Genomic DNA, 20,519 nt, shown 5'->3' with positions numbered 1-20,519 from the left:
AAGTGTTTTGACCTTGACCATACATCACCCAGGAGACTATGCCTCAACAGGGTCTGTCTAAATATTGGCAGGATGTGGCAGCCAGCCAATGAGCAGAGACAGGATATGAGGCACAGCTCTTCTGTACTCCTACTGGCATTATAAAGTTGATCTAATGAAAGCATATAATGGATAATTGCTGAAATATATTTGGTCATAGATTCAGGTCCAGTTCACTCCTACACTGTTACGTTCACTCATGTTTCTGAATCAGTATTTCTCCATCCAAACACTTTGATGCATGTCCACATTTGACCTCAGCATCTTTACTCATATGGAGTTAATTAAGGCTGACTCTGACTGCTATTGCTGATGTTCTCTACTTCACTCTGTCTTCCACCTCTCCCACCCACTGAGTGCATTAACATGGAGTGCTGTCACGAGAAAGCACCACCTATCATTGAAGACCCTCACCATGCAGACACACCAGGTTCAGGAACAGTTACGCCACAACCATCAGGCCAATGAACCGGTATGGATAACTTCAATCACCAATACTCCAAACTGATTTTATGACCTACAGATTCACTTTCAAGTATTCTTCACAATCCATGTTGTCAGTACTTTGATTTGTACAGTTTGCCTACTTTTTACACATTGGTTGTTTGTCAGAATTTTTTCTGTTTATGTATAGTTTTTCCATAAATTCTATTGTATTTCTTCTATTTCCCTGTAAGTGCCTGCAAGAAAATGGATCTCTGGTATGAAATAACATGTGCATTCTTAGATAATAAATTTAATTTGAACTTTCAAATACAGCCAGATGCATCCTCCTAAATTATGCAAACAACCAAATCAAGTGTATGCCCTTTGTTGTGATGTATTCTTGAACTTGTTCCATTCTTAGCCAAACTGAAAGCATAGCTACAACACAGGCATCTAACCACCAATGCAAAAAACTGCCTGGGTATGCCATGCCACAAGAAACAGGACTGATTCTACCAGGTCTCTTACCACGTCATTTAGTCAACTTTTAGTTATCAACATAATAATGGAAAGGACAAGAAAGGACAACCAACCATGCAGTCAAACAGCATGTGGTTAGCAACAACCTCCAGGCCAATGCTCCACCTGGGTTCAAACAAAGTCAGTAAGCTCCTGAGCTCATTGCGGTTGGTCCGAACGCGGACAAGTAAACTGAGCTCCTATGGTGAACTGAGAATATCTGCCCTTAACATCAAGGCAACGTTTGAGTGTGGCATTAAGGAGCCCTGGATAAACTTGGAGGTAATAGGAATTAGAAGGAAAGTCCTCCCTCCACTGATTGGAATCACACCTAGCAGATAGAAAGATAACTGTGGAGGTTGGAGGTCAATCATCATTGCCACAGGACATCTCTGCAAGAGTTCCTGAGGTGAAGTTTCCTAGGCCCGACCATCTTCAACTGCTTCATCAATGATGTTTCTTCAATCATAAGTTCAGATGTTTGTTAATAGTTGCACAACATTCGGTGCCATTCATAACTCCAGAGATCATGAATTAGTCAACATTAAAATACAGCAATATCCAGGCCTCAACTGAGGTGGCAATTAACTTGCATGCTACAAGTGTCAGGCAGTGACAATATTCAACAAGAGAAAATCTATCACCATCACTGAATTCCCCCAATCTCATTATTCTGGAGGTTGCATTGACTGTTATGGTCTGGTCTGGAGCCCACATTCCGGGTCTTGATCCGGTCCACGGACTCCAGACTCTGGGTCTTCTAGCCGTCCCTCCTTTCACCCTTAAGCCCAAATAGGATCACCTTGGCTTAAGGAGGTGCACCTGAGACCTATCGGCTGGCAGGTGTATATAAGGGGCTCTGGGACTGAGTCTAGTTGGGGTGGGGTGGTTGTCCTGTTCCTGTATTTGTCTTGTACCTGCTGTTCTGGCTGGTTTGCTGTGTTTGTGCTGGCTATCCTGTTTTGACCCCAGCTTGGAGTACCCACTGTTATTCATCTAGTTCTGTAAGTCTGTTCTTGTATTCACCCTGGACTGAGCTCCCTTCTGATCCCTTGCCTCCATTGGGTAAGCAGGCTGGACTGCTGTTGCCCAGCGAGGGGACTGATGCTTTCCTACTCCTCTCTTCTGATGGGTTGTGCCCCAGGTGCTTGGCGTCTTGCCCAGGCCCCCATGTTCCTGCCTGGGAGATGGCCCTCCCAGGAGCTATGAAGCCCGCCCTGAGGACTCTGACCCTTTCCTACCCTTGCTTCTGGTGGGTTGTGCCCTGCATCCTGCCCAGGTGCCCTGAGACCTGCCCAGGCCCCTGTGTTCCTGCCTGGGAGGCTGGGCCCTGCCCAGAAGTAATGTGGCCTGCCCAGGGGGCTATCCTCCCAGCATTCCTTGTCCCATAGACCCATCCTTTAGCCTAGCCAAGGTCCTGCCTTTGCCATGAACTCTCTGAACCCCAGGATTACCTTTGCATGCCACAGTCTCCCCATCTTGTTCTATCCTTTAGTCGTTCCTGTCCTGCCCCTAGTACTTTAGTGCTTGTGTCCTGCATTTGGGTCCAGTCTCCATGTCCCCTTGTGACATTGACTAGAAACTGAACTGGTGTAGCCATATGCATGATTTCATAGCTGATTTCATATCTCCTCAAATCCTAAGTACAAAGCTAAAGTCAAGAGAGTGATGGAATACTTAGTATTTGCCTGGATGACTGTAGGTTCAACAATGAGAGGCTCAACAACATAAAAGACATAGCAATCTGCCTGGTAGGAAACCAATCCACAACCATTCACTCGCTCCACCACTTAGGTTGTAAAGTCCATCCGATACATTGCTGCAACTCACCAAGACTCCTTAGCCAACTCTTTCCAGACCCACTCTCTACCAACTGGAAAGTTCAAAGTAAATTGTGTATGTCACCAAATACTACTCTAAGATTTGTTTTCTTGCGGGCATTCATTGTAGAACAAAGAAATACAACAGAATCAATGAAAAACGACATACAAACAAAATCTTACAAATTGTGCAAATACAAAAATGTGTAATAATACTTAAAATAGATTACTAAATAAATAATAATGAGGACATGAGGTGCAGAATCCTTGAAAGTGAGTCCAAAGGTTGTGTTCAAGGGACAATTTCAAATGGGGTTGGAGACAACATCAAAAGCACAGCAACTCTGGCGGGATTTGCAAGACATTACGTCCTACAAAGCGAAACCCAATAGCATGAATGGCAGCGATGTTCCACTACCAGATGAAATCAACGCCTTCTATGACTGCTTTGAAAGGGAGGCACAGCTACTGCTGTGAAGATCCCTACAGCACTGGTGACCCTGTGATCTCTGCCTCACAAAGAGAGTGAACCCTCGCAATATGGAAGGTCCAGATGGAATATAACCATATAAAAATTACAGCACAGAAACAGGCCATCTTGGCCCTTCTAGTCCATGCTGAACGCTTACTCTCACCTAGTCCCACAAGCCCACACACAGCCCATAACCCTTCATTCCTTTCCTGTCCATGTACCTATCCAATTTTACTTTAAATGACAATACTGAAACTGCCTCTATCACTTCTATTGGAAGCTCATTCCACACAACTACCACTCTCTGAGTAAAGGAATTTCCCCTCATGTTACCCCTAAACTTTTGCCCCCTAACTCTCAACTCATGTCCTCTTGTTTGAATCTCCTCTACTCTCAATGGAAAAAGCCTATCATCTCCCCATCTATCTATCTCCCTCATAATTTTAAATACCTCTATCAAGTTCCCCCCTCAACCTTCTACGTTCCAAAGAATAAAGACCTAACTTATTCAAACTTTCCCTGTAACTTAGGTGCTGAAACCCAGGTAACATTCTAGTAATTTTACTTGGCAGTAATAATACCTGGCAAGGCTCTGAAAACTTGAGCCAAACAGCAAGTGGGAGTATTCAAGGACATTTTCAACCTCTCACAGCCGCAGGCAGAAGTTATACTGGTGCTTAAGAAGAATAATGTGATCTGCCTTAATGACTTACGCCCAGTAGCATTCACATCAACAGCGATGAAATACTTTGAGAGGTTGGCCATGACTAGACTGAACTCCTGCCTCAGCAAGGACCTGGACCCATTGCAATTTGCCTATCGCCACAATAGGTCAATGGCTGACACAATCTCTATGTCTTTAGACCACCTAGACAACACAAACACCTACATCAGGATGCTGTTCACCGACTATAGCTCAGCACTTAATACTATCATTCCCACAATCCTGATTGAGAAGTTGCAGAACCAGGGCCTCTGTACCTCCCTCAGCAACTGGATCCTCAAATTCCTAACCGGAAGACCACAGTCTATGCAGATTGGTGATAACATATCCTCCTCACTGACGATCAACACTGGCACTCCTCAGGTGTGTGTGCTCTACTCTACTCTCTATATACACATGACTGTGTGGCTCGGCATAGCTCAAATACCATCTATCAATTTGCTGACAATACAGCCATTGTTGGTAGAATCTCAAATGGTGACGAGAGTGCGTGCAGGAGTGAGATATGCCAACTAGTGGAATGGTGCCGCAGCGACAACTTGGCACTCAACGTCAGTAAGACGAAAGAACTGATTGTGGACTTCAGGAAGGGTAAGATGATGGAACACATACCAATCCAGATAGAGGGATCAGAAGTGAGGAGAGTGAGCAGTTTCAAGTTCCTGGGTTTCAAGATCTCTGAGGATCTAACCTGGTCCCAACTTATCAATGTAGTTATAAAGAAGGCAGGACAGTAATTATACTTCATTAGGAATTTGAAGAGATTCGGCATGTCAACAAATACACTCAAAAACTTCTATGGATGAGCATTCTGACAGGCTGCATCACTGTCTGATATGGAGGGGGCTAATGCACAGGGCCAAAAGAAGCTGCAGAAGGTTGTAAATCTACTCAGCTACATCTTGGGTACTAGCCTACAAAGTACCCAGGACATCTTCAGGGAGCAGCCTCTCAGAAAGGCAGTATCCGTTATTAAGGACCTCCAGCACCCAGGGCATGCCTTTTTCTCACTGTTACCATCAGGTAGGAGATACAGAAGCCTGAAGGTACACACTCAGCGATTCAGGAACAGCTTCTTCCCTTCTGCCATCCAATTCCTAAATGGATATTGAATCCTTGGACACTATCTCACTCTTTTTTAAAAGTACAGTATTTCTATTTTTGCATGTTTTTAATCTATTTCATATACATACACTGTAAGTGATTTATTTATTTAAAATTATTTTTATTATATTTTTTGCTATATCATGTATTGCATTGAACTGCTGCCGCTAAATTAACAAATTTCATGTTATGTGCCGGTGGTAATAAACCTGATTCTGATTCTGATTCAGATTCAGTTTTATTTTGGTGAGTGAAAATTCTCACACTGGTTCAGGGGTCTGATGAATGACGAGTAAGAGCTATACCTGAAACTGGTGGCATGGGACCTGAGAATCCTGTACCTCCTTCCTGAAGGTAGCAGCAGGAGCACAGCATGGCCGGGATAGTAGGAGTCCTGGACAATGGATGCTGCTTTCTTGTCACAGTAGGGAGGAGGGCAGCAAAAACACCAGCATCTTCATTGTACGTCATTGTTCCTTCAAAACCTTACATCTGCCTCCCTAATAACACCGTATGAATACTCATGCCTCAAAGACTGCTGTGATTCAAGAAGGCAGTTCACCTTCTTAAAGGGCAGTTAGGGATGGGTATTTAAATGCTAGCTTTTAAAATGAACATTAAAAATGTACATCACTTGAATGAGTAAGAAAATCTTCCCCTGCATATATATAAAACCAGATTTTGCTAAAGTGGAAAAAGTTGACCTTTCATACCCAGTCAGTATACATGATAATGGGCATAAGAAAGAATGCATATGATAATTTTGGAGCTTGTCACATGACTTCTATTTTTTTTAAAAAGTCTTTTTCGTTTTCAAGGTTACCTGAATTAAAAAAGAAATAAATACAACCAAACTATAATAACTTCTGGAGCTTTTATCCTGAATTATTTAAGTAATTGTGGTGAACTACATATACCTGTCTGGACACGCCCCCCCCCCCCCCTGCTGACTGCTCCTGTGGCTCCTCCCACGGACCCCAGTATAAAGGCGATTCGAGGCACTGCCCCTTCCTCAGTCTCCAGGATGTTGTGTGGTGGGCTCTTGCTGCTGACTGCTCTCTTCCAGTGAATAAAAGTCTATATCTCGCCTCGCATCTCTGAGAGTTATTGATGGTGCTTTAGTAATGATGAAGTCATTTCAACTCACAGGTGACTGTATCCATATCGAAAGAATTGCATGGAGGGGTTCCAATCTGGGTGATTGTCCTGAGCGTCCTTGCTGGCCTGCTGCTCCTAGCTCTTGTGATACTGGCACTGTGGAAGGTTAGTGTATCTGCTATCCTATTCAAATGACTTGCCTCCTCCACTTTCAGCACTACAAACTCGAGCAAAAACAAATTCCTTCTCTTTAGCAATTGTTTAGACTCTTTAACGGCATGGCAGAATGCAAAATTAAATAAGGGCAAGCAAAATATAAGCAAGGCTAGATGGGTATAGGATGCTTAGCAGTAAAATTTAAATTTCAGCCAGAAATTTCAACCAAGTGAATTTTGAGAAGAATTCCAGCCAGTGGTTTGGTTTTTCATGTCGACTTAGTGATAATACCAGCTGAACTGAGTTAAGTGAGAAGCCATCCACGTTGCATTTGAAAATATCAATGTAGTGGCAGGAAGTTCTTCACAAGATAAAAAAAAACTCTCGCTAGACAAAAACCTGTTGTACAGTTTAAAAGAAGTTGTGGGGGTCTGGAATGCACTGCCTCGGAAGGCAGTGGAGGCCAATTCTCTGGATGCTTTCAAGAAGGAGCTAGATAGGTATCTTATGGATAGGGGAATCAAGGGATATGGGGACAAGGCAGGAACCGGGTACTGATAGTAGATGATCAGCCATGATCTCAGAATGACAGTGCAGGCTCGAAGGGCCGAATGGTCTACTTCTGCACCTACTGTCTATTGTCTAAAACCACTGTCCAGAATTGATACTAATTACCAGGCATTTAATCCTCAGCAGAAGATGTCAGAGGAGAATCATATTGTTGAATATGACTACATAAAAGTTGCATTCTTCGAGAGGTACAGCATGGAAACATGCTCTCAGTCCATTGAGTCTGCTCCATCTAACTTGTATAATCCATAATTACACAAATCCTACTTGAGCCATTTTTTTTAAATCCTCCCCCGCCACCATTTCCATTCACCTCCCTGAGAGTCTATCACTCCCCCACACACTAGCGGTAACTTTCAGTGGCCAATTAACTGAACAACCTGTACGACTTTGGATTTGGGTGGGGGGGGGGGGGGGGGTAGGCAGAGTGTACACAGGAAACCCAGGCAGTATCAGAGAGAAGTCAATATTGAAGTAGAACTGTGAGGCAGCAGCTCTACTGGCTGTGTCATGGTGCCACCCCAGTCTTCAGTGGTAGAAGTGATAAAAATTCATAGCAGCGGCATTTGTGGCCCTCCATTGGTCAGCATGAGCATGGATGTTACATCTCAGCTGTCAAAGTTGATACATAAACCAGTGTGCAGGTCAGGGCAGTACGATATGGAGAGCAAGCAGCAGGTCTTCCCTCTCCACGCAGCTGATGGATCTGAAGGAACAGCAGAGACCAATATGGTTTGGCACCAGTGGCATCACCGGAGTTGCCAGTTAATATTGAGCACAATGTAGAACTGTCTTAGGAACACCAGCTCTGGAATTTTCCTCGGGGTTTTCTCCTGAAGCTTGCTCCATGAGTGGGTACTGCTACTAGGCAGCAGAGGTTTGAGATCAGAGTTTTCCTTCTCCTTGATGAGCTGCCAACCACGGCTGATGAGCCGCATTTGCCAAAACGACTGGTTTTAAGGCCCCAGTGACCCACCTTTGCCCTTTCTCCTGTCATTAGAAATAGTTCTGCTGGGCTTAGTAACTAAGCAACACTCAAGAGCCAGGAGTTGGACTTGATTGTCGGAGGCTATTTGAGTTGCTTGCCAATAGAAGCACTTAATAGGTAGTGCTTAATGTGGATAGACTTTATCCACACTAACCCCCACTGGCTACGATAGCCTTAAGGAAACAACAGTGGGACTATAGCACTACCAATTGATCTCTAAGTGACAGTTTCAAATATAAAAACAGATTTTATAAAATTGATGGCCAGTCCATTGTATCACCAGAAGAGCAGATGGGGATTCTGCTGTGATGTCAGTATGGCATTTGGAATATGTTTGTTCAGTCTGTTCCTGTAGTGTACAGTACTCCATTGCCTAGAAATTGGACTTTCCTTAAATGGTGTGCTTAATAGATGCTATATTTAGTGCTTAGTGGGTCCCAATGGGTCCCAAAAATGCAAAACTAAGAAAATTTTATCTTCAGGTGGTTTTCAAGTTGACCACTGCATTAAAACACAACCTGTACAGTCACTAACAATAGCCACTTGCTGCAACTGAAATGGCTGTTCATCTGCCACAAGGAGTCATGGGAAGCAAGTCCCTGCCTCTCAGAACCTTCTCGTGACAACCGCGGTATAATGCCACAAAACACTGCTACAGAGCTAAGATAAATACAGAAGTGTGAGAGGGGTAAGGGCCTTCATTATGCACAGCCATAGCTGTAGTGAGTGGATACGTTGAGTCCCAAGTCACAAATAGCAGTGATGTGTGAAATATGCAAGATATTAAAAACTCAAGAAGGCAAACATCTACATATCAGCATCCATGTGCAAACTCTTGATTTATATCTCCTTACTGATTTGCAGAACTGTTTTCTTTTTTGTTTTCTGATAATAAAACAAAGTTCATTCATTGCGTTTTTAACCCAAATTTCTGGCAGTAAGGCAGCGATGAACTCATTGGTGACATTAATAATATCACAAAATGAGTGTAGGGCAAATATCAGCTCTAATACTGAGGTGTCAAGTTGAAAAAAAAACCCTTGTTAAAGCATTTTTAAAATAACAGGGGTATGCAGTTTGTAAAATATTTATCTTTAATGATTGTTGGAACTTAATCATTAGGAGTAGTTTCCCATTGCTTTTGCACATAGAGTCAGCAATGTTTTTATGCCTCCCTTTGTAGCTGACTACTGCATGTTTTCTTTGACAAGGAGGAGCCAAGCAAGCTGCTTCATAAAGGCTGACAACCAAGGCCCATACTTCATATCTTACATCCTAAGACATAGGAGCAGGATTAGGCCGCTCGACCCATCGAGTCCTTCATTCCAACATGGCTGATTTATTATTGTTCTAAGATCAGAGCCTCCTGCCTCAGAATAGAGGGAACAGAGATGAGGAGGAATTTCTTTATCCAGAGAGCAGTGAATCTGTGGAATTCATTGCCACAGGCAGCTGCAGAGGGCAAGTCTTAATGCATATTTAAGGCAGATTCTTGGTTGATCAGGGCATGAAGGGATATGGGGGGAAGGCAGGAGAATGTGTCTGAAAGGGAAAAACGGTCAACCATGATGAAATGGCAGAGCAGACTCAATGGGCCAAATGGCCTAATTCTGCTCTATCTTATGGTCTTATTTTGTTAATCAGCCTCATGTACAGGACCTTGTTAAAGGCCTTCTGAAAGTCCAAACAAACAACATCTACTGATTGTCTATCCTGCCTTTTATTTCTTCAAAGAATTCCAATAGATTTGTCAGACAAGAATTCCCCTTAATTCCTACATTATCGTGCACCTCAAAGTACCCCAAAACGTCATCCTTAATAATGGACTCTAAAATCTTCCCAAACCACTGAAGTCAGTCCTTTTATTCTGCTTTCCACCCATCTTAAGGAGATGGGTAAACAAGGCAACTTTCCAGTCCTCTGGAACAATTCCAGAATCAACTGATTCTTGAAAGATCATTACTAAAGTCTCTACAATCTCTTCAGCTACCTTGGTCAGAACCTTGGGGTGTAGTCAGTCTGGTCCAGGTGACTTATCTACCTTCAGTTCTTTCAGATTCCCTAGCATTTTCTCCTTAATAACAGCAGCTACACTCCAACCTCCTGACACACACAAATTTTCAGCTGCTAGTCGCTTCCACAGTGAAGACTGACACAAAAGACTTATTAAGTTTGTCTGCCATTTCCTTGTCTCCTATTACTACTTCTCTAGATTCATTTTCTAGTGGCCCAATATTCACTCTTGCCTTTCTTTTATAATTTGTATATTTGAAAAGACTTTGGGTATCCCCTTTGATATTATTGGCTAGCTCACCTTCACACTTCATCTTTTCTCTCCTTATGGTTTTTTTAATTGCCTTTTGTTGGTTTTTAAAAGCTTCCCAATCCTTTGACTTCCCACTAATTTTGCTGTATTATATAATATGCCCTCTCTTTTGCTATTACGCTGTCTTGTCTGCTACTGTTGCCTCATCCTCCTTTTAAAATACTTTTCCATCTTTAGAATGTGTATCTCCTTCACCTTCTGAATTGCCCACAGTATATCCAGCCATTGTTATTCTGCCATCATCCCTGCTAAAGTTCCCTTCCAATCAAGTTCGGCCAGCTCCTCTCTCTTGCCTCTGTAATTCCCTTTCTTCCATTCTAATACTGATAAATATGACTTTAACTTCTCCCTCTCAAACTGCGTGGGTGATCACTGCCTCCTAAAGGTTCTTTTACCTTAAGCTCCATAGTCAAATCTGGTTCATTATACTACACCCAATTCAGAATTACTTTTTCCCCTAGTGGGCTCAACCACAAGCTACTCTAAAAAGCCATCTTGTAGGCATTCTACAAAATCCCTCTCTTGGGATCCAACACCAACCTGATTTTCCCAATCTACCTGCATATTGAAATCCTTGATGATTTTGATTCAGCCATGACACAGTGATGGCCTACAGCATCACACTTGTCTATCTTTATCTGTGCTTCAAGATCATCTACATTATTTTGAGTACTGTGTGCATTCAAATATAATACCTTCAGTCATATATTCATCACCCATTGCAATTTTGCCCCCATGTTACACTTCAACTCATCCCACTGAATGCAAGTTTTCCCTATCGTCTGCCTGTCCTTCCTCACAGTTTCACAACTCACTGCATCGAATTGCCCCATCCTACTCCCAGCTTAATACAAACCTTCCTAACATCGCTAGTAAACTTGCCCACATAGATATTTGCCCTTCAGGTTCCTTTTCGTGCAGTTCTTACCCCCCAGAAGACATCCCAATGATCGAGAAATCTTAAACCCTGCTTCACTGCACCACTTCCTCAGCCATACGTTCACCCATTCCTATCCTGACTAACATGTACTGGAAGTAATCCAGATATTAGTATCTTGGATTCACACTCCTCGGCCTCTTCCCTACCTCCCTATACTGACCACACAGGACCTCTTTCTCCCTTTCTACCTATGTCATTAGTGCCAATGTGCACCACAACCTCTGGCTGCTCACCCTCCCTCTTGAGAATCTTCTGCAGTCACTTTAAGACATCCTAGCACCTGGGAGGCAACCTGGTTTTTGTTTTGTGGCCACAGAATCTGTTGTCCGTCCCCCTCACCACCGAGTCTCCTGTCACCATTGCTCTACCTTGTTTTACCTTTCCCTGCTAAGCCTCAGTACTAGCTAAATTGCCACTTTCCTGCCTGCTGCTGCTGTGCCCCAATAATTCAACACCCACCCCTGCAGCAGTATCCAAAGAGGGTACACTTGTTGCTGAGGCAAACCCTTTGCTGACTGCTTATTCTCCTTACTTCTCCTGCTGGTCATCCATCTACTTTCCGAAGCCTGCACTCTGGCTGTGACCACCTCAGTCAAAGTCTCATCTTTGGAGTTTTCAGCCTCCCAGGGGGTCCTGAGTGCATCCAGCTCCACTTCCTTTTACTTCTTTCATGTGGATTTGCAGAAGCTGGAGCTGTATCTCATGCAAGCTACATCGGGGTTATCCGTTTCCTCGTTCCTATCCTAAAGAAGTGTCTAGCATTAGTCTGGCACTAATGCTATGAGTTCAAATATTAAACACTCCACTTCAAGGATGATTTATAACACTGATGCACAAACGATGACATGATCCATTACACCTGAAAATGCAGAGTAAAAAAAAGTTAAAAAGAACATGTACATAAAACTAAATAGAGAAAATAGGAAGAACTTATTTCTCTTTGTATAGTTGTTATAAATCAGATGGTGCACTGTAGTTAGTAGAAGGGTTAGGGGGAGGTGGCAAAATTATCCAGAATGATAGGAATCTGGAACTCTGGAATTTGAAAAAGTGATGGATGTAGAAACCTGCTATCGTACTTAAACAGTCATAAGGTGTGTACATAATCTGTAAGAGGGTCAAGCTGTGACTGGAAGTTAAAGGTAGGTTGGGAAGCTCTTTTTTACCAGTGAAGGCAGCGTTGAGCAAACAGCATCCTTCAGTGTTGTAAATTGTATGTTGTTCTATAAACTCTAGATAACCATCTGAGACTATAAATGATACATGATCTAATCTGTTAAACCACATTGCGTTACAATACAAGGCGACAAAAGCCTGAGGGCACATGCTACCAGGCTCAGCCTGCTGTTATAGGACCACTGAATGGTCCAGCAGAATGATAAAATGGACTCTTGAACAGACAATCTACCTCTTTACGTCTTGTATTTTAGTTTCTGTTTCCACTGCTCTTCGTATGTAACTGTAGCACCCTACTCTGTTTTGTAGTGTTCTTTTCCCATCTTGCTTAACTGCACTGTTGTAATAAAATTATCTGAATGGATGGTATGCAAAACCAGGTTTTTCACTGTACTTCAGTACATGTGACAATAATTGCCAATTGATCTACTGGTTTACTATACGTACAGTATATTATGTTTGAAACACAGCACAATTGTACTTACATTGTGATTTTTATATAAATTTCAATTGAATATATGATATTCTTCTCCCCCCCTCACCACCATCATTTAAAATTACAATGCTTATAAGACATTTTGACAGGTAGCTAGACAGGAAAGGTTTATGTGGCTATGGTTCCAACATGAGCAGGTGAGGCACTACCTCACATTTTTTTTAGTATACAATATTTCAGTTTTTGCATGTTTTTAAAAAATCTATTCAATATATGTAATTGATTTATTTGTTTGTTTGTTATTATTGTTTTATTATTTTTCTCCCTTTTCTGTATTATATATTGCATTGAACTGCTGCTGCTAAGTTAACAAATTTCACGTCACATGCCGGTGATAATAAACCTAGCATCATTGTCAGCATGGACAAGTTGGGCCAAAGGGTCTGTTTCCAAGCTGTAATCCTCACATTCAAAGATCTGGTCCAAGATTCACAGCAATATTTCATCCCATTAAATTTCCTCTTCACACTCTGCCCCTGCAACAAAGCACTTAATTATTGCTAGGGGAACAATGCCAGGAAAATTACCCTACTTTCTTTTTTATAACTGTTTCCACTAATCCCAGTATCACCTGCTACTCATCAGCCACAGAAGGATGGAAGGACTTCTTAGACAAGCAACGGGAAGTACCCCAGGGGTAATGGGGCATGTATTATAACATTCAATTTTTGAATTGCTTTTTTTAAACCTAAGATTTCCAAATTTAAACAGTGAGACATTTATCCAAGCATTGATACTGTCTTATGCAACTAATCTGCTGACATGTTACATTTGAAATATTTTTCATAGTAGGTTCAAACTGCTGAAACTATTTTTTTCATGATTAATGATTCTTCTTATTGCAGGCTGGATTTTTCAGAAGGCCCTTAAAAGAAAAAATGTGAAAAGTCGCAAGAACCAATTAGCAGTACAATGGAAAGTAAAGGGTTTGTAGATAGCTATCTTTCAACTCCAGTTGTAAAATTCTGTTCATAGTGAAAATAATTTACAATGCCTTTCATTTGTTAATACCATGTACATATTTATCTTTTTATTGTATTTGCTGAAAAAAATACATTATTGCACAAAATTCAGCTTTCAAATCAATGATTTTATATTCCAGAGATTTACCAGCTTTTCTTTGATCTTCTGAAAAATGACCCTACATTATGCATATGTTGCCCAGTGAACATGTATATTTATTGATGTAGTTAGTTTTAAAGTTCCTATTCATTGCATAGATGTCACAGTGTACTTGCATATGTTGGCAGATGCATTTGAATTTATAGATCTAAAATTATTTTCACATTACATGAAGTGAGGAAACTTCCAAATAGATTTCTTTTGAATTTATAGCGGTGGAATATGGCATGTATATATTTAGAATTTTTCAAACTCCAAGCAATCAAGCACACAGGTTCCTAAAGGAATGGACTTGTAATGAAAGCAATGTGCATTGAACCTTAAAGACATTTGATGGGAAAGGAAAGGAATTTTGAGGCATCAGTTGTGAAAATGATGAATCACAGAGAAGAGTGTGAAAAAGTGGACTTGAAGAGGGAAATATATCCAACAAAAAATGTGACATGTTATTTTTCAGCAGTAATCTACCAGGAAAACTTAGCTTTGGTCCTTTCTTTAAGTCTCAGATCACCCCTTTGCAAATCTATCAGAATAAACTGAAGTGTCTTGATATCAGGTTGGTCAAGTTAGTTTAGACCTTCCACACTGTCTACAAGAAGATCTGAAGTTCTACTTATCATCCAGTCTGGTATGGATGACTGTGATTTGACCACAATTAAATGTTTTAAATGATCTGACTTTTCTTTCATACCCCACTTCTGGCTCAGTTATCCTTCACTGAACTTCACCCTATTCGTTGAGAAGTGGTGTCGGGGGGTGAAATTCTCAGGGCATGGGAAGTGGGAAGATAAAAAAAAAATCAGATGTGTTCCAAGCACTCCAAATGTAATTTATGGCTGGAGATTCTGTGAGTCTAGTGAATGGATTTCAGAACCAAAAGCTGCACTATATACTAGGGCAGAAATTGACTGGGATCTCCGGATGAGGGGAAATGTATGATGGAAAAAATGCTCTGGGGACATTGGAATTTAATTATTTTAGAACACAATTTGCAGCCAGAGAACTTTAATGAAGGTAAGGTGAATAAAACATAAACACAAGAATTTCTGCAGATGCTGGAAATACAGAGTAACACTCAAAATGTTGGGGAAACTCAACAGGTCATGCAGCTTCCATGGAATGAAATAGATATGATGTTTTGGGCTAAGACCCTTCTCAGCCTGGCACATCGACTCTTTATTCCTGCCATAGATAGTGTCTGACCTGTGAGTTATTCTGGCATTTTTTTCTGCATCTTCCACTAATTAAAACAGATGCCTTTAACTCATGTCTTCCACTGTTGAATCAGTGTGTATTTTAGGGCCATATGCAGAATCAGCAGCCTTTTATTTAATTCAAGCAACACACACAAAATGCTGGTGGAACACAGCAGGCCAGGCAGCATCTATAGGGAGAAGCACTGTCGATGCTTCAGGCCGAGACCCTTCGTCAGGACTAACGTTAGTCTTGACGAAGGATCTCGGCCCAAAACGTCGACAGTGCTTCTTCCTGTAGATGCTGCCTGACCTGCTGTGTTCCACCAGCATTTTGTGTGTGTTGTTAGCCTTTTATTTAATATTTTTTATAAATTGTGTAATACTTGATGTGGGGAATATAAAGGCCGTTTTCAAGAGAAAAAAAAAGAAATAAATGATCCAATGCAGTTTCCTCTTAAGTTATTGTTCTGATCGAGGAGCTCCTGGGGGAGAAATGGTAAATTTTACAGTCAGTGATGAACAAATCACCCTTCCCGATTATTACTCTCACAACAGACTCACCCTGGACTGTTGCCCAGACATATGTAGTAGCTAATAGACAGTCAAAGCAATGTAGTTCTCTGCAAAAAATGTGAATTGTACATTTGACTCATAGGCATGCAGCAACTTCATCATCTTCATGGTTACCTGCATGCCAGAAGTTGTTCTATTATTTATTCTTTAATAATGGTGAACTCATAGTTTTGGTTTTATTCTCTCTGCAAAATTGCAATTAATAATGTAAATCAATTGCTCCATAAGTTAGCCTCCTTGCAAGCACATGTCTTTTGCAAAGGTAGAGCCAAGTTGTCTGGTCCCTCCCTGTGGTGAATGCTTGAGGCTTTGGATGAATAAGATCAAAAGGAGAGATGGATTTGAATTGCAGTTGGGTCAATGGCCCCTCAGTGTTCTCCAAAACTCCCTGGGACAGGCAGACAGAAGCGCAATCAAACAAAAATTGACATCAAAGTCATAAAAAGAAATATTTTAACAGGTGGCAAAAGCGGATGTTTTCATTTCTCATATAGACAGAGAGAATGGTGCAGATTCAGCATTTTGGGAAGTAAGGGGGGACATTCCAAATCTCTGGCCTCATTTTCCAATCTCTTGGCTCACAGGTGGTCTTCATTTTCATACAGAAGATCCAGACTATGATGTTAGCAAAGCAGCTGCAGAACTAACGCCTGATGGCAAGTCCCAAGACAAGAAGGTCCTCTGCTTTCAAAAGTATGTGCTTTAGATCGAACTCAGAAACTACTAATGTGTCCCTGGGCCGTTGGTTCTGCAGCGTGATCTGTGAAATTAGTTCAGCTTTGACTTCTGTTCACTCAGAGGTGGCAGAGAATAGTAAGGAAATTATTGGTAGACCGGTGGCAAACAACCAGTATTCAGTCACTCCTAAAGTTCCACTTGTGATTTCCTATTTTGATCATAATCAGTGAACCAAAGCAGCACTTTATTGACTAATTACTCACGTTTGTTTCTATTCCTTTCATTTTGTGTAGCTGGATTGTTAGAGGAATTGGAAGAGTAATGTTTCTACTTCAACTCTAGTTTGAAATTCTTGAGGAAATGTTGAATCTAATAATGTAAGCACTGCCCACAAAATCATGCTTGAGACACTATTCTTTCACAAAGTGCACTCACGGAATGTCCCATCACCTCATTGTACAGTAATGCATATGTACAACACTGATACACACAGCGGACACTTTATTAGGTACATTTATGTTTGTGGTTTTCTGCTGCAGTAGCCCATCCACTTTGAGGCTCAACATGTTGTGTGTTCAGACGTGATCTTCTGCACACCACTGTGACAACACGTGGTTATTTATTTAAGTTACTGTTGCTTTCTTATCAGCTCGAACCAGTTTGGCCATTCTCCTCTGACAAGGCGTTTTTGTCCATAAAACTGCCACTCACTAGATTTTTTTCTTTTGTTTCTAGCACCATTCTCTATAAACTCTAGAGACTGCTCTGCATGAAAATCCCAAGAGATCAGCAGTTTCTGAGAAACTCAAACCACCCTGTCAGGCACCATCAATCATCCCACGGTCAAAGTCAATTAGCTCACATTTCTTCCCCACACTGATGTTTGGTCTGAACAACAACCGACCCATTGAGTTATGCATTGAGTTGCTGCCATATGATTGGCTGATTAGATACTTGCATTAATGGGCAGATGTACCTAATAAAGTGACCACTGGGTGTATGTACTTCCTTCTACACTCTGTAAATTAATGCACACTGCAGCTTTAATATAAAGTGTGATCAACTTATAGTGTGACAAAATAATTTGTATGTTCTTGTATAATCTGCTTTATGATTATGCGAAGCAAACTCTTTGAGCACTGTCATCAAAGTGTGTAAAATGTCTAACTGATGCTGTGGCATACCCAGTGCATCAAACTTGATTGATTTCAGTTGCACCTATAAAACCAAAGAGCAAAGGCTCAGCAAGTCAAATAGTTCTCTTTTACAGAAGAGCTTCTAGAGTCCTACACTGCCCCTCACATCTATCAAATCAACCCAATCATAGCAAAGTACAGTACAGCCCTACAGCTATTATGTTGGGATGATCTTTTAACCTACTTCAAGACAATCTAATTCTTCATTCACATTTTTTTCAACCATATGCCCATCTAAGAGTATTTGAAATGTCCCTCATGGATACACCTCTATTACCAACCCCAGCTGTGCATTCCATGCACTTACTACTCTGTGAGTATTTAAAATAAAACTACCTCTGATATACCCACCTTTTCTTTCCTCTAATTACCATAAAACTATGCCCTCTCATTTGAGCTATTGCCGCTCTAGGGGGGAAAGTCTATGGATATTCAATCTATCTATGCCTCTTATCATCTTATACAACTCTATCAAGTCACCACTCATCCTCCTTCATTCCAAACAAAAAAGCCATTGGTTACTCACCTTTCCTCATAACAGACACCGCCTAATCTGGGCAGCATCCTAGTAAATCTCCTCTGCAGCCTCTCGAAGACTTCCACACCCTTCCTATAATGAAGCAACCAGAATCGAGCACAATACTCTAAATGTGGTTTAACTAGAGTCTGATAGAGCTGCAACATTAATGAAGGCCAACACATCCTATACTTTCTTAAATACCTATCAACAGATGTGGTAACATTGAGGGATCTATGGATATGACCTCAAGATTGCTGTTCCTCCACACTACTAAGAGTCTGCCATTAACCCTTTACTCTGCCTTCAAATTTTAACTTACAAAAGTGAATCACTTCACCAAATTGCACTCCATCTGCCACTCCTCAGCTCAGCATTCCATCAATATCCTGTTGTAACCTTCTTGAATATATTTATACCAAAAATGAAAATTTAAGTTTGTAAGAAACATTTCACCTTGATTGCCAAAGGCACCATTAGATTCTGAAACTAAGGCTATGAATTTGTTGGAATGACTCCCACTTCTCCAATATAACTTCTCCTTAGAAGTACTGGAAACATCTGTTAACTTGCATAAACAAACTTTGCATTTCTGACAGAGTGGGATGGAGTGGGACCAGCTCTGAGATCAAAGTTCATTACTGGATTTAAGAAATTAGAAGGGAATGATACAATTGATTCTATAGAGGAGTGAAATGCTTCCTATGGCTTCCAATAAATCAGCTAAACAATAATTCCAGGGACACAAGCCAGAATAATTTTAATTGTGTTGTGCCAACATTTTTAACTGAATAATCAAAATGAATTATTTTTCCAAGATAGTTTAGGCATACTTATTTTGAAATATCATCATCCCTGCTGGAATGCCATAATTGCACTGACATTTTAAATGTTGGCATAAATATTTTGTCAGTTTGGTGTGAGTTCCATTGGCTCTGAAGCTATTTGATCCTAAACTGGTTGTGATAACAATGGTAATGCTTCAACTTTGACCTTTGGCCACTCAGGTGACGAACCTATTAGCACAAGGTAGATTCCACCTCAGCTATAGTTCTTCAATTGATGGCCTTGTGCTATTAATCTTGTTGGAAGTTGAAAGGGTGAATAGTCCAGAATCAATAATCCAGTCTGTTTTCCAATATTTATGAGTATACTTTCCAAAAATTACATTTTTTGCTGTCTCCACAAATGCCTTTACAGTCACTGATAACTTTCACCACACTAAGCATGCTAGCCTCAAATGCATTTCACTGGAACATGAGCAGAAATTCCTAAATGTGGGACGTTCTTCTGCACTTATCCAACTAACTTTCGAAAGAGGGAATGATTGAAATTCCACCTTTACAAATCATTGAAGCCCTTATTCCTTCCTAGATCGTAATGGTCTAAACATCAAACTTTTCCAACTGTTCCCTAGAATATCTCTTAGGAAATTGGACATAGGACTATAGCATATTGTATCATCCAGGGTGATATTTTTTTTATCCATCTCACGTTGGAAAAAAAAAGCTGAAATTAAGAAAAATAAAACACTGTACATAAGACATTTAATACTTTATTTCTGTGCTCTGTATGACCTGTGTTATTTTGAATTTCGTGGAAAGAAGTTAAAGAATATGAACAGAGATTAACTCACAGTTTTTCACTTTTCATCTACTGAGAGAAGCACTGAATAAAAAACTGTTGTTACTTGCTGTAAATTGAAGTAAATGGCAAGCATACAAAATAAATTATGTATTCTTATATATGGTTTTTGTAGTTTATTTGATGATTAAAGCCTTAGGGATCCAATAATCTATACTTAAATATGCAAAATAAACTATTTTGTTTCTTTTTATATTCTTTAGTTTTTTATCTGTTCATGAATTGCTACATTTGTACAAGAAATCAGAAATGTTTTTGTAGTGTTGCTGATTATATTATACGGAAGATTGCTGAGTTTTTACAATCACTTTGTGAAGATTATCTTTAGTCATGTTCAAGGAATTGTCACAGGATGATCAAAAGTTACTGGTTTCAACCTCAAAGTTACCTGAAAATCTTTCACTTTTAGAAGCTGTATGTATGAAATTTCAACTGCTTGTCCTGAATAGACAAGGCCAAATTTATCTTGAGTTTAATATGATACTAAATAATGTAGAATGTGAGATATGTTGAAAAAACAAAAACAATCATGTGAGCTGTTTTTGCTTTGTTTAAAAAATGAGTTTATCTTAAACATATCAGTACCAAAAGAAGCAATAAGATCATTATTATCAAATTAGCCTTTAATAATTACATTCTGAATAAACTAACTTAGAATATTGAGCTAGAAAACTTCCACTGAAGTAATGTTATAGATTAAGTTGATTTAAAATTACAGAGAGCAGTAATTGACCAGTTG

At 40.5% G+C, this 20,519-nt stretch overlaps 1 protein-coding gene across 1 annotated transcript in view; it reads left to right on the top strand.

Moving 5' to 3' along the window:
- itga1 (integrin, alpha 1) overlaps positions 1–19,973 on the top strand; it is a 196,077-nt gene extending 176,104 nt beyond the window's left edge. Inside the window, exons 30-32 of the mRNA XM_059989435.1 lie at positions 6,254–6,367; positions 13,700–13,780; positions 16,330–19,973. Coding sequence (XP_059845418.1) covers positions 6,254–6,367; positions 13,700–13,738 — 153 coding nt within the window. The 3' untranslated portion in view covers positions 13,739–13,780; positions 16,330–19,973. The remainder of the gene's footprint in view (positions 1–6,253; positions 6,368–13,699; positions 13,781–16,329) is intronic.
- The last annotated feature ends 546 nt before the right edge of the window (positions 19,974–20,519 follow it).

This window comes from Hypanus sabinus, chromosome 14 (genome assembly GCF_030144855.1).
Source record: "Hypanus sabinus isolate sHypSab1 chromosome 14, sHypSab1.hap1, whole genome shotgun sequence".
NCBI classification, from domain to species: domain Eukaryota; kingdom Metazoa; phylum Chordata; class Chondrichthyes; order Myliobatiformes; family Dasyatidae; genus Hypanus; species Hypanus sabinus.
This window is presented reverse-complemented; position numbering and strand designations above follow the sequence as displayed.